This window comes from Achroia grisella, unplaced genomic scaffold, assembly GCF_030625045.1.
Source record: "Achroia grisella isolate CSIRO2021 unplaced genomic scaffold, CSIRO_AGI_Agris_v1 utg1064, whole genome shotgun sequence".
In the NCBI taxonomy this organism is placed as follows: domain Eukaryota; kingdom Metazoa; phylum Arthropoda; class Insecta; order Lepidoptera; family Pyralidae; genus Achroia; species Achroia grisella.
The window spans coordinates 125,155-141,239 of NW_026712568.1; the positions used below are offsets into that span (position 1 = coordinate 125,155).

General features: G+C 34.7%; 1 protein-coding gene across 2 annotated transcripts; it reads left to right on the forward strand.

The window, feature by feature from the left end:
- The first annotated feature begins 3,411 nt into the window (after positions 1-3,411).
- LOC131841751 (uncharacterized) lies at positions 3,412-8,648 on the forward strand. Of its 2 annotated transcripts, none has more exons than XM_059190084.1 (4): positions 3,412-3,721; positions 3,828-3,958; positions 5,862-5,996; positions 7,325-8,648. In XM_059190084.1, exons 2-4 carry the CDS (start codon positions 3,936-3,938, stop codon positions 7,839-7,841), a joined length of 675 nt encoding a protein of 224 aa, XP_059046067.1. In that variant the 5' UTR covers positions 3,412-3,721; positions 3,828-3,935; the 3' UTR covers positions 7,842-8,648. The 2 variants fall into 2 exon arrangements, with proteins under 2 accessions (XP_059046067.1, XP_059046061.1); XM_059190078.1 differs by having other exon boundaries at positions 3,412-3,569.
- Positions 8,649-16,085: the final 7,437 nt, after the last annotated feature.

Genomic DNA, 16,085 nt, shown 5'->3' on the forward strand with positions numbered 1-16,085 from the left:
GGAAGTATTTTTGCAGTTTGACATATAAGTCCAAAAATATTTAACATTAGTTTTAATCCCATCTTCCACTCGATTAATATAACCAAAGTAACATTTTTTACTCTCAGATTTAAATCTAGAGCGATATTTAGAGAATAACTCATAATCAATTATATTACTATATTGTTTCCATTTTCTCCACGCCTTCTCTTTATTTTTAAATATATGAATTAATGCAGGAGAAAACCAAACAGGGTAACGTGTAGACATACGGCGTGTAGTGGGAATGTGCATTCTTATGATTGTGTAAATAATATTATAAAATTGGTCTACCGATTCATTGACACTAAGACCACGTAAAATTAGTTCCCAGTCTATTTTAAAAAGCTCTTCATTTATAGTGTCATAATTGGCTGAATTATATTTATATTTAATAGCCAGGTTATGTTTCATAGGAGTAAAATGTGTATTCAATGACATGAACACCGCAAAAGGCGGGTGATATTTGTCAGGCGGTAACAAAGGTATACATGGCATCAAATTATCAGTGGACATGTTCGATATACACAGGTCAAGTACTCTTTCAGTTTGATTTAATATGTTGTTGTATTGAAATGAATCAGTATATGCCATAAAATCACATATATATGAACACACATCACCACTCCCCATACTCACCATACCAGTATTGCGGTCATTGCATATCCAATTGATATGTGACAGATTGTAATCGCCCAACACATGAAATGAATCAACACCGTCTCGCATCACGATATCACGCAGTGTATTAAAATGTGTTAAATAAGCATGGTCCACCGTTCGGGGCGGTATGTAGGCAGCACTGATAATATGCTGTTTACTATTGTGTGGGTCGGTCGGGAGCGCAACGATGACGTGCTCGATGCCAACAGCGCAGTCAGTAGTGACACTGACTGGGCGCAGATCACGCCTCACTGCAATCAAGACTCCGCCGCCGTCTTGTTTACTAGTTAAAGAACGGTTGCGATCACAACGGAACGTTACGTACCGATCGTCAATAAACTCATTATTTGCAATGTGTGGAGTGAGCCATGTCTCAGTCAGTATAATTACATCATATGAATGCGACAGAATATTCATGTATAGTATTTGAAGTTTGGTACGAATCCCTCTACAGTTCTGATAGAATAATGAAGTCACAGTGTCGTGCGCCACTTTAAAAACAGGCAGATTATTTTAAATGTAATATTTATGCGTACAGGCCACAATACACACAACCAAAGGTATATCACCTTACTTAATTTCTTACATAAAAGTGATTGGGACAAGAGTTGAATGCTAGGACATAATGTTCTTTGCCTACCCCGTAAGTAGACTGACGTGATGAAAAATAGACAGACGGCGATTATTATATTAGAAGTCCGGTTAAGCATGTTGTGATGGAACGCAAGATATGATAATGAGTCGCATATAGATTGCAGCCATTTTGCTTTTATTTTTACATATAAATTAAAATTATGAGCAATTGGTATCGTAACTAATAAGTAAAGTATATATTTAGTACTAATACGAGGAGGGCTATCCAATACGACGCAAATACCCATGCCATTATAAAGTAAACATAGAGTGCAATGACCCTGGTGAATACAGGTGTAATTAATATTAATATTGCAGGTGTTATTGTCACATAGTTTTCGGTAGAAAAATAAATAAATACCTATACATGAATACATAGTTATTGTTAGCGAAAATTTAATTAGAACTAGTTGTTTGTCCTTTAAGTTTATTAATTTTTCCAATTTCACTCTGAGACCTGATCGCGAATATTGGCGACGTCTCCGATTTACGAACCAGTATAGTGGCATTTTTGATCCACACAAACTTATATCCATGCAACTTAGCAGCTTCACGACAATCTCGAAACAACTTTTTGTTTTGTAATGTAAGATGTTCGTTTATGTATATTTTCCGTGAGTTACCCACAATATTCAGATCGTCAGTCTTAAGTCCCTTGGATAAGCGGAACGCACTCAGTATATTATCCCGAAGGTAACGCGATGACACTTTCACTATAATATTTTTTGGGCGATTATTTTCATCAGAACGGGCATGTGGTACCCGATGAATAGCTAGTATGTCCTTGCGTTCTATTGGGTATTTAATCACTGTCGTAATTGATTCAAATAAGATAATTAGATTCTCACCGCGTTTTTCGGGTACAAAACATATTTCTAAGTTATTTTGACGTGATTGTATATATAGTGATAGTATTCAATGTATTGACACCATTACAACAAAACTCCCCCATAATTACATTGACATTAATAATTTCAATGTACCCAAACATGTTACCTTGACAGACATTAAATTTCATATGCCAGGTGAAGTGGACCTCTTGCTTTCCTCGGATATTTTCTTTCGAGCATTAAAATATGGTAAGATTGAAGGAAATCCATGTGATCCTATATTGCTTAACACTCGATTTGGTTACATTGTTTCTGGTTCATATAGGTCATTCAATAATGTTGAATCATTAAATAATGCAGTTGTTTTACATACTTCACACTTTGATTTAGAATGCAATAGTCAACGTTTATGGGAGGCGAAGTAAGAAAGTTTTAACGAATCCCTCCCCGAGCATAAATGTAGTGAGACTGTTTTCAAAGAGTCCGTTAGTTCGATAAAAAAGTGTTTTGATATAAAATTGTCATTAATAACAAACATTGATAGTATTAATTCTGCAGACTCGTTTGTTTTACCTTTGCAACGTTTGTATAACCTGTATTGTGATTTAATAAATAAATATTAAAATTTAGGTTCCGAAAAAGTTGTGAACCATTGTACACAAATAAATAAACTAAAATGTTTTATTCCTTATCATGGAGTTTTACGTTTAAATATGATTACAAATAAATTACTTGCTGTATTTTATAGAAGTACAAAAAACGATTCTTCTCACAGCCTTAATAATATCCAATCGTTCACCACCTCACTAGCTGTTGGGTAAGATAATCAGAAATGTATACATCAAAAATTGTAATTTTACCTACCGGGATTTAATTAATCTACCGGAATTGTTATTAGTATTAAGATAACTATTAATATGAAGCTAATTATTGTATTTTATTTATTTTATTATAATATTCTTGTATCATTTTGCCCTTGGCAATATGTTAGTACATGAAACCTCTTTTTGTCAACACGGTCTATCATTTATTATTAATTTTATTGATTTTAAATGCATAAATAGATCACAGTTAGAAACACTAACATTATTCTTTTATCGAAACGATTTTAAACTGCTGTCAGAAGCAATAAATTACTACAATGTGTATTGGCTGTAGGAACGCAATGCTTTTGCCGCTCTCAAACTGACACTGACTGACAGTTTAGTTCACAAAAAGTCAATAAGTTTTTATTTAAAGTATTTTGAAGTTTAAACGTAGACTAGGCTGTACGGTCTAAGGATCTTTGCCTGTTCCATCACTGAAAAGGAAATGGACGAATATGGGGAAAAAAAAATTTAAAGTATTTTGAATTTCATTGGCGTTGATCTTCATGATAAAATAATCTTAAATAAAACTTTAAGATTATTTTAAAATATTACTAAGGTAAGGTAATAACTATATAGGATAGTAAAGCTATTGGCTTCACACAAAGAAACCATTATAAATAAAAAAAGAGATGATTCAACATATGAAGCCAAAAATAAAGCTTGGGTCGAATTAACCAATGATTATAACTCATCATCGACAATATGTAGGTAATTTGTTTTAAATTCATCATCCACTAGATTGAATACCATATATAAGTGTTAAATAGATATAATAACAATAACAACATATTTTTATATTGTACTGGCATTTTAGGTATACAACATAGTGATATGGATATTGTGCATAGTATTCAATGTACTGAAGATATCAATTAGAAGATAAAAGAGAAGATGAAGGACTCAAAAGAATGTACCAAAGACCATGTACACCCAGAGTCTAATAAGGTAATGAATAATGTGGGTTTTATTTAAAAAAATATATAATATCTATGTAAAAGCATACACAAACACACTTTGAAAATTATTTTAATCTGTACTTCTATATCTATACTAATATTATAAAGAGTAAAGATTTGTATTTATGTGTGTATGTATGCTTGTTAATGAATAAACTCAAAAACTACTTTGCAGATTTCAAAACAATCTTTCACCATTAGATACATTCGCCCTGAGCAATATAAGCTATATTTATTGCTAGAAAAGATTAGGGATTCTTACGAAAACTAATGTTTTCGTATAAGGTATAAAGTGTAAAAAATTCTATGAAATATCTTTCGTCGCGAGTGCTACTGAAACTATTGGTGATAAAACTAAAGTATGTTCTACAATATTGAAGAAAATATCAATAACTACAAAAAACTTGGCTATACTATATGTCCCACTATACTGACCAAATTTACACCATGTTATTGATACTTCTGTTTCAATCCTTATCCAAATAAATCATATTGTTCAAAATAGTTTCAATACCTGCAGATGACATTTAGAATTTTTCAAATATGTATTATATCAAAAAAAGGAAAAATATAAAAAAAAACTTAGACAATTTAATTAGGTAGGATTAGATAAAAATGTAAAATGTGAAAATGCCCACCAGTGCAACACCGGTTCGGTCCACTAGTCTTATATATTATCCTATATATACACTCTTATTTATTTAATGTATGTATATCAATATGTTCACTAATATTCTTAATTTTGCAATCATAAGGATTTACCCTCTTGGAAGTAAAATATTTTATTTTTCTATAAATAAATATATTAATTATTATTTTATACAAATGTTATATTCATTACTATGTATTCAATTTTTTTTTGCCAGTTAAGAGAACTGAACTTGAAGAATATAACAACAAGTCAAGTAGTTCCATGTGGCCCTACCACACGGAACTACTTGATATCTAATAAATCTCTACCAAACAAATTTATCTATAGCATTAAATTGTATAGTCTAGTTAAAAATCTTGCACATATGAATTTCTTTAAAAATAATGGAAATCAAAGAAATCCCATAAATGATCACATAATTACACATAATTTTGTTAAGAAATAATTTAAAAGTTGGAGACTACAAGTAGTAATAATTCAAATATTCACAACAATAAACCAAAACTTGACAAAATTGAAACAAATAATTCTACAATGAACAGAAAAAGTGTTGCACAATAAAATACTATTAAACTACTAGTCCCTAGAAAAATGTATTTCAATTGTTGGATAATTATTGAAATTCTATCAAAGTGCCACAAAAATGCAGACAAACAAGGAATCAGTAATTGGTTGTTTGTACAAAATGATAGTAGTAGCTAAGAAACCTATTGATGAAGTTAAGAAATTACAAACTGATTTCAATTACCTTAAAAAACTTTTAAAGAAGAGACTATATTGATTGTCAATCAAATGCAAATAGTTTTTTATGTTAAACTTAAGCCAACCACCAGTGAGATGTTCAATATCTACTGTGCATTTTAATAGAATAAGAAAGAGTGAAATGAGCAATTGTATTTGTACTGGTCTCCAATAAGACTCATGATCAGCAATGAATTGAAATGATGAGTCTGATCTAAATGACTTGTTTTGTTAGGGCAGAGTAAATGTCTGACCTCATATAATTTGTGGCCTGAACTGATTAATTTGTTAAAATTATATAGTTAAATTTTAAAGCAGTAATATTTTAGTTCAGTTTGGAGCTAATATGCCAGTTTCTGCCACATCGGGCCAAAACTAAAACAAATTATTCACTCATACTATTAAGAACGATTTTACAATATTCAATGTAGTAAACAGAGAATCAACGAAAGAAGAAGTCAATATAAAAGTCTTCAATTTGATCATTTTAAATTTACAGTGATTTAGTGAATGTGCGAGATGGCTTAGCGTCGAGCGAGATTATTTTCCTTCCACCTACAAGACTACTGTGTATTGGAAGTGTACCGCTTACTTCGTCCAGCTCTGGGAGGAGTCTATTGCGAGGGGTGCAGAGGTATGTCACTATCTGTGATATTGAATTAGTTTGAATTACTCGTAACACAAGTATGTTACTTGCCCAACTGTGTTTAAATTACAAACTTTGACATATATATATATAGTATTTATTCATGTTTTTTTATATATAACAATAATAATAATATAAAAGCCTTTATTATTGTTAACTTTAAGTTGACATATTTTTATTAGTAGTAAGTATCATTAAGAATCGTTTGTATGGGATAAACAGAATAGTGTTGTTTATAAAATTTTTCCCTCCGTAAGAACCATCCTCGTACCTCAAGGAATATATAAAAAAAAGAATTATCGAAATCTGTTCAGTAGTTCTCGAGATTAGCGATTCATTTTTATATTATAGAAGATATAGCCTATTCACCTGTCCGTCTGTGTGAATCATATGACTTGTCGTCATCATTTAAAATGTGTTCAACATTTAATTTTTTTTTCATTTATTTCGTCTCTTATTTTAACACCAATAACACTTCTTTCTATTGAGTTTTGACATACTCTTAGTCTCTGCATATATGTTTCTGTAGTACTGCAAGTTTGACACCCATATGTTAAACAAGGCAGGAAGCAAGCAGAAAAAATTAAAGTTTTCGCTTTAATTTTTTCTGTCAATGGTATATATATATCTTTATTTTTTATCACTTCGTTTAATGAAATTACGCTTAAGTATATTTTCCATAAATTTATGATTCATCTTTATATTTCTTTCTACATAATGTCTACTGTTAATTTTATTTCGCATAGATATATATTCCTGTACATATATAGTAGTTGTTTGTTGATAAATATTTGTACTTTTTCTGTGTTAGTCATATATTTTTATTTTTGTAGAATTTATAGTGAGCCCAATTCTTAAGCTATGGTCTAACAATTGTTGCAGCATAAAGTTATTGGAAAATAATACTAATTGTTTGCAAATTGAAAATACTTTATATATGTTTGTCATTATGCTTATTGCCTTGTAATTTTTAATACCCTTTTATTTAAAAAAGGTACCATATTCTGCAAATCATTAATAATTCTATTTTATTCTATTTAAATTTTATATAAAAAATCAGTTATTCATTTAAGACATTTTTGATGGTTATGAATATCAATATATTTATATTATAATTTTATTCCCTTCCGTCCAGTTCAGTATACAGATTAAATTGAGAAGAACTGGCAAGAAACTTAATTTGATAACTTTTTTTTAATTTAGATAATAGCCAATTTGTATTTTCAAGTTACCTACAGATCACTTATTATATGTGATGATGTGAATAAAATATAATCTGTGCCTTGTAACACATGACATTATATTATATTTTACAGAAAGAAGCCAAACACAAGCGAGCCACCCAAATATACTATGACACTGGTCCGTCGGAGCGCCCGCCTCAGTACTTCCATACGCGGAGCTATCTATCTATCCTGCAGTCCCAGAACTTTCCCGCTCACGAGGTACATAGTGTATACCAATCGCGTTCCCGCATCAGAGTCCCGACCCGATATACTCGGCACTGCTGCGGAACATAACCCTACGGTTGAGCTCTCCAGAAGTCCATGCCATGCTCAACTCAGACCACCGACCGGTAACCTCTTCTTAAGTCACAAGCATCGCGTCGACCTCACCGAATATCTCTCACCAGTCACGCTTTATGAGATCCAAAAGCTAGTTAAACAGCTACCTATCAAAAAGTCGCCCGGTTCTGACGACATGTCCAACAGACTACTTAAAAGTCTGCCCTCCCGACTCTTACTTCTGCTCGTCGCTATTTTTAACGCGGCGTTGTCTAAAGCCCTATTTCCAGACAGTTGGAAAGAAGCCGTGGTCATTGGTATCCCCTAGCCCGCTAAAAATAACTCCAAGCCCTCCAAGTTACCGCTCTATCAGCCTCCTCAAAAAAAACCATAGGCAAGCTGTACGAGCGACTCCTTCATGTTGATGTAATCATCTTTCACTGGTGCTCCGCCAGTAAAAACCGTTAGCGCAGGTAGGTGCACCATTCCATTATCATCCTTTAAAAAACAAAAAAAAACTCCTCGTCCGCCTAAAGGAGTTTATACACTCCAAGAGCGTAAAGGACACAGTTCTAGAAGCTGTGTACATCAAAATAATAATTCCAATTAAATATGCCTAGTCAGACAAATTCAATGTTGTCTACTAAGCACTGCCGTGTCTATACTGTGTCACCCCACCTTACATTTTCCTATTGTCATTTAGTATATAAGATCAATATTTATATGTACATATGCCAATATCATCTGTAATATATATCGTCTTCGGCCAAAGCATCCACTACTATTCTCACATGAAATACCTCGGATTCCTTAGCGTCGACCCCATCAAACGAGTCCACGACCGGGCCGCTTTGTTACTAGGGCGACTCTACCCCAAACACAATCAAATATCGCTTCGTAATAAGCTGATATTATACAAGGCTTTCATCCATCCAATTATGACTTACGCCAAACCCGTATTCGCTCATATAGCTCACTATCTCATCAATAAGTTGCAAATAGTGCAAAATAAGTTTCTGGGTCGAACCACTGGTGCGCCGTGGGTTTGTTCATTTCTTTTTATTTAATGTACTGTCTGAAATTTTGTTTTATTATTTCAAGCCTGTGTAATATTTCTGAAATAAATGTAATTGACAATTAACTGTGTATTCATTTAACTAGTCAGTAAATATTTGCAGTAGACATAATTTTTTCTTAGTTTATCCTTTATAAACAAAATCAAATCATTCCGCTTTTATAATAGTTTAGATTTTTGGATATTGTACTCTTTCAACATGTTGTGTATATACATATATGGCGAAAGAGTTTGTCTTATGTAGATATATTCGATAAAATGAAAACATCACAAGTATGGAGTATATATATTAATTCAAATAATAGTTTATATAGGTATACATATCAAGATAGACAATGTAAGTAGTATTAATCACCTATAATTTATGTATTTATAAACAATCACTATAATATGTTTGCTTATTGAAATAATAAACATTTAAATAATGTCGTTGCAACTTTATATTATTACTATTTAGAAAAATCTAAATGTAATATGAAATAGATATGTTGGTATATCATGCGCAGTTTGAAGTCTAAAATAAATTTCCTAGTGAAATATCTGTTTTCACTGCTCAACGCTTTAGAATATATTAAAAATCTTTATTTACCCATCTATTGACACTTTCAATATCATATTGGGCAACACAAACCCATTGCCAAAATTATAAAAAAACACCTACTACCATCAAAGAATAACATGGTTCTATTTAGGAATAGCTGTGCCCGTGGTTTCACTTGCGTGAAATTTATAGCCTAGCCTAAATGTTACTTTAATGTATAAGCTATATTACTGTAAAGTTTCATCTAAACCCGTTTTTGTGTGAAAGAGTAACAAACATTCATCCATCATAATCAAACTTCGTTCGCGTGGAATTTAACGTTATTTTTCTAAAAAAGATTATTAAAATAAAAATAGCCTAAGTTACTCCTTATTACATCAGCTACCTGCCAAAAACAGTTCCGTCAAAATGGGTCCAGCCATTTCAAAAATTAGCCGGTACAGACAGACAGACAAAAATTGTAAAAATAATATTTTGGTATACATACCATATTTATATTCATATGCATGTAGTAAAAACGGTTATTTCAATATTACAAACATACACTCGCAAGTTTATTTATATGTATAGACTTTAGGTAGGGTGAAATTGATCACGAATGGTTAGTGAACCGGCCGTTTTTAAAATTAGGTAGATTTTAAAAATAAAACTAACGGCATGTGACGATGCACAGCATCTGTGAGAGTGCGCCCGTAGTTCTTCCCTTCTAATCTACCAATAGTAAGAACTTCCGGTTTTCTTTTGCGAATCCAATGAAGCGGTAGCGACTCTGCTTCCGCTTCATTGGATTCCTCAGACCACCAGGTAAAAAGAAAAAGACAAGGTGAGTCAGATTTTGATATACAGAATCTTATGTACAAAGTTAATGCATTGACAAATATTTTATTGCAAAATTCATGTCTACCGTCTTTTCAAACGGAAGAAATTCAGAATATGCCTAGCAATGGTGTCCTCCGATTTTTCTTTACGGCGCCCAATGGCTGTTGTACCAAATGAAACGCGGTTTTTAAATCTTGGCCAAGTTAATACAACCTCTAAAGACCCTAAAATACCTCGGGCGGACCCCGAGCACTTAAAGCGATTAGAACTGCTGCAAAAATTGGGTGATCCATCTTGGAAAGAGGTTCGATATACTGACGCCTTGAAAATACATTATGCCACCCCTGGTTTTGTTGAGCTGGATATAAATGATGAACTTAGACAATTCCAAAAAGGTAAAGACTATTCAGCTAAATCCGAAAAAATTGTAGCTGCTATTTGTAATGGATTGTTAACATAGCGTGATCTATTGAATCAAAGCCTGCAACAACTGGTTGACTGGGCGGCAGCCCCTGATACAACTCTGTCTGCTGGAAATATTTTTGATAAAATTTCAGAATTATTTCAACCTAATTCTAAATTTCATATAGTAAGTGAAGAAATTATGCAAATAGTTTGCGGTAAGCGGGCAGAATGTATCGAAACTCGCCGGGAGCGTATCCTGGGTGAGTTGCCAAACAAGAACTTATGTACGTGAGGGTCCGTCCGTAAGATACCTCCAAGTTCTGGGTACCTGGGTTTAATGAAACTCACCTGCATGCTTACATTGCAAACACAGGTGGGATGGATAAATGGGTTCGACCATGGTTTGACTCGGAAAAAGAGCTCTATAAACCAAATACTAAACCTTGCTATAAGCATAGTAAACCTGGTCCGTCACGTGAGGCTAGTCAGTCCTTTCGTAATCAAGAGCACGCATCAAATTCAAGGAAGAACAAAAACTTTTCAACTACCTATCGCCCAGAGCAGAAAAGATCGAAGAAAGTTTATCATCGAAAGGACAGCCTACCCGGCAAAAAGAAATTCGATAAATGACTCGCAACTCACACAACCCAGGTTTTATAGAGGCTGTCTTCGAGCGTATCGGTGGCAGTGGCAGGCGCTTCGGGCTCCGGAGGCCCGTCTCGGAATGATCTCGGGAATGCGTCTACCATTTACCTCCAAACCACTACTTGTCCATCCATTGGCGAAAACCCTAAATCGCTTCAGAACAACCCAGTCTCCAGATATGTCGGATCAGGTAAAGATCCTGTTGCAACAAGGTGTCCTGGAAATTCCAGACCAACAGGATCCGGGTCCCAGTTTCTTCTCAACAATGTTCTTGACAAGGAAGAACGATGAGACTCAGAGACCTATTTTCAACCTAAAGCGCTTGAACCAGTACATACTACCAAAGCCTTTCAAATTGATTTCACAATTTCTAATACCACAGTTCCTGCAGAAAAACGATTGGATGGTAAAGTTGGACCTTTCATTAGCCTACTTTCATCTGCCCATTGCCAAGACCCACCGAAAATTTCTCAGATTAATTTACGGTCAACAGATACTCCAAATGACCTGTCTACCCTTTGGCCTTTCATGCGCCCCGAAAAATTTTGCGGCGCTAACCAACTGGATCGCACAGTATCTTCGGATGCATGCGTGTGATTGTCTACTTAGACGATTTTCTTATAGTAAGTCAGTCACGGCTGTTACTCAAAGATCAGGTGAGAGCTACTATAAAAATTCTAGAACAGCTGGGGTGGACGATAAACTACGAAAAATCAGTAATGATACCTACACAAGGGATAGAGTATCTGGGACTACGGTGGGATACGAACAACAATCTGAAATGCTTACCGGAGAAAAAAGCTGTCGCAAATCGCAATCGCTACAAAAATAATGCGCAAAGGAGCAATGACACTGAAGGAAGCACAAGTGATAATGGGTACCCATGGTTGCAAATTTTGTCATACCCAGGGGCAGACTGCACTCCAGGCAGCTTCAGCTATATGCACGGAGTTTGTCGAAAATATCTGCTCCGACCCAATTGATCATCCCAGCACTAGTACATGAAGAGCTAACATGGTGGATAAACGAGAGCTAAAATGGTGGATAAACGAAACGTGGTGGATAAGACTGAAAGGTATCCAGCGATCTGGATCCAAGGACAGTACAATACTTCTTGACCACAGATGCTGCGGATTACGGTTGGGGAGCATAAATGGACGATCTAATGGTGTCAGGCAGGTGGACTTCCAATCAAAGAATGACCTTGACAGCGGAGTATCTTCCAGGCAAGTTCAACGATTTTGCGGACAAGCTGTCGCAAGGGAAACAACCAGCCGAATGGCATCTTCAACAGCCAGATTTGGAAAAGTTTTTCGTCAGTTCGGAGTGCCGTACATCGACCTGTTTGCTACCAAACAATCTCGAGTTGTAGACAGATATGTCGCAAAAGATTGTCGGGACAACTCTGCACTATTCCACAACGCTTTCAGCCGCCCATGGAACTATTAGTTGTCGTGGGTCTTCCCACCACCGAACCTGATACCACGGGTACTAAATCATTTAAATATCTCCCAAGGAGTATTTCTTGGCGTAGCCCCAATGTGGACGAAAGTGTTTTGGCTGCCGGATCTTCGTCGACGAGCATTGAGCAGACCCATGAAAATGTCCAACTTATCTCAAGTGCTTATAGATCGGCCTCCCTCCACCGAGAATACAAGACATCAAATTGTATGTTTGGAAAATTGGGGGTGGGGCGACATAACAAGTAACTGGTCAGCCGAAGAACTAAGCCTATTGAGATCTAGTTGGAGAGATTCAACATTAAAACTTACAAACCAGCTTGGAATAGATGGGTTAGGTTTTGTGAGAATAATAATATAAACTTTAAACATCCCGATACAGTAAATCTAACTAGGTTTTAAGCTTATTTGTGGCTTGAGGAGAGATTAGCATATCAAACTATTTTGTTGCATAAATCTGTAGTATTAACATTTGGAAGAACATTAAACAATGAAAATTTAAATTATAAGTTTTTAGTTAAACATATGCTAAAGGCTATCTCTCTTCAAAACCCAAGAACAGAAAAACCCCCCATTTGGGATCCTAGCGATCTGGTTTGTTGGTTACAGGATAACCCGCCAACAAATGTAACGCTATTTGAAGCCTCACGTAGATTAGTTTGTATACTACTGCTAGCCTCGGGACGGCGTGTCCTTGACTTAACCTTGTTAAAAGTATCTGTTCCGGACCACCGCTTAAAGATTATATATAGTCATAGTTTGTAGAAATAAGTTCGATTAGATATAGCAAATTTATAAATAGTACAATTGTTACATAGTAACACCTTAAGATTAATAGATTTGATAGGGATAAGTTTATAGAAATTTAAGTTCTTTATGTTATTATTTACAAAAATGCTTGACAAATAAATAATTATAATGGTTGTGGTTTCAATCCCCTAAAAATAAATAGGTCGGCAAATAGAAACAGAATAGAATATAGTATAAAAAATAGATCCCAAAATACATAGGGATCTTTTTATAGTATCATTTCATTTGTAGATATGTAATAATAATTGTAATGTGCGTTGCGCGGCAGCATTCGTTCGACTGACGCGCGACCTCGCTCTCCCGCGCTATATATATATGAGGGGGAAGGGGAGCGAGGTCATATAAAAGGCGCGACCCGCGAAATCGCGAATTATTCCTAAACCGCACGTCGCGCAGCGCACACATCATAATAGAAATGTAAATTAAAGATGGTATTGACGTTTGATGCACAAATTGTAAACACAAAATGTAAGATTGATAAAATATAATAAAAATTATATAAAGGGGTGAGGAGAATAGGGCGGCCAAGGGTCCGCTGGCTAGTAGCCAAAAATCGTATATAAGTAGCGTCCAAAAGCGCTACAATTCATAGCGAATTCAACCTCTGAATAGCGACATTGATCTTCGGATAGCGAAATCGACCTGAAAAGGAATCAACCACTGAAGAAATTCTCCTCGCCTCTGCATTCTGAACCACAAGAACCGTTTTCTCATTCACTGCCCGTCCATCATCGCCGTCGTTAAGTATAGTCATCACAATCCTCTTCACGCATCGTGTCATCGCATCGTGTCACCGTCGCATCAGCATCGTTTAAACGTCCTTCTCAGGACGAATCATCGTGGTGCCTATAAAAAGGCACCTGGTCCTTCACCCGCAACGCGCCCGCGGCGTTGATTGAGGCCCTTCAGGTAGGGAGTGCTTTGAAAAGGGCACTCTCTCACCTCGAGGAGGATAGATTGACGTCCGGGCGTACCAGCGACTCGGTGCCTGCCGACGCGCCTTCCGACTCCGGGGGCAGCGGCCAGCACAGTATCCCTTGACCACTTTACTGACGACATCGATAACATAACTTTGTACCCATAATTTTAATTTAAATTTTGTTCTATTATTATGATGTTATTTATATAAATATTGGAATATATCGGCTTATATGTCTTAGTGTAGTATCAGACTTATAATTTATCTTGATTATACTAGATAGCATATGTTATTACGTTATCACATAGCGTCATTTGCTTCACCAGGAGTTATAAACACGTCTCTCACAGATGCTGTGCATCTTCACATGCTGATAATAGTGCAAGTTTTACATAACAATAAAACTTGTATTATTGAGCAGAGACGATGCACAGCATCCAATTTAGGTCTCCTGGTGAGACTGCTATAAGGCTTGGTGGTCGTTGGTCGACACACCTCCTAAGACAGCAAATAATTAGTACCGGAAGTCGCTACACGGAAACGGAAGTTCTTAAACGGAACCGGAAGTCGCTAAACAAAACCGGAAGTTCTTACTATTGGTAGATTAGAAGGGAAGTACTACGGGCGCACTCTCACAGATGCTGTGCATCGTCTCTGCTCAATAATACAAGTTTTATTGTTATGTAAAACTTGCACTATTATGAATGAATTAATAACTTGCCAATTTACAACAGCGTTTTTAGGGAGTCCACAATCATAAAAAGCCACTGAAAAAAGAACTCTAGCTACGTCTGTAAGGTGGAATATAAAAAGGTCATATATTATTATTTTTGTTTATCTATTTTTTTAATAATTATAATTATTTTATTGTACACTAAACAAGCATTGCATATCAATGCCACATAGCTGCTTCGTTTGCTTTTATTCTGTAATATGAAACTTTTCAATTTAGGGCCGATGCCTGTAAATTTATTAGGTTTAAATTATTTTGGAACTGGGAAATACCTCCTACATTTTCCTGTTACAATATAGTATATTGGAGGAAGGGGGTTGTTACTAACCACATGTATTTAATAATATAAAATAATACTACCATAATTTTACATATTTCCTTTATTAATTTTTAAATACAATGATGATATGACACACAGTATCTATATCTAAATGATTACAAGACAATCTTAAATTGCCTTTAAAACATTGAATTATACAACACATACCAAAATCTATTCTTTTATTTGTATCACTATTCCTACCTAACCTTTAATTCATCCCTGAACTTGAAAAATGTTACTATTGGCTATGCCCATGATATTATATCTTACCTACATATAATTAATCCTCATGAACCGTGATATTTGTTAGCTACTAAGTGAAATAATAAAACACAGGATCAAAATCGATGTTATTATTAAATTTGAGGAAGTGCCACTTTAATCCAGTCTCTACAATCTTAAGTGATATATATTAGTAATTACGTTACACAATAAAATTAAATAGTGAAATACAGTCTCAATATCGATACTATTATTAAATTGGCAGAAGTGCCAGTTCAATTCAGTTGTAAGTGATATTTATTAGTAAATACGTTACATAACAAAATTAAATTGCAAAACACAGTATCAATATATTATAAATATCAATATTATTATTAATTTGGCGCAAGTGCCAGTTCAATCCAGTTATTATAATCTTATAAGTTCTATATAAATGTAACTGTTAAGTAGTTCGTACATAACGCAAAGCAATTACGCTCAACGAAAGTTGTCTTGTTCAATCCAATCTTTATGTATGCTTAGAGTTAAATTTACCGTGCTACTTATATTCAATGTCTAAAACTACCAATTAAAGAACACTTAGATGCAGTAGAGAAGACAACATTCGTATTTGAAGGTTCC

Coding starts and splice junctions, on each gene's coding strand:
- LOC131841751 (XM_059190084.1), top strand. CDS start 3,936: ATGTACACCCAGAGTCTAATAAG. Junction 3,959..5,861: donor TACACCCAGAGTCTAATAAG/GTAATGAATAAT, acceptor TTAAATTTACAG/TGATTTAGTGAATGTGCGAG. Junction 5,997..7,324: donor CTATTGCGAGGGGTGCAGAG/GTATGTCACTAT, acceptor TATATTTTACAG/AAAGAAGCCAAACACAAGCG.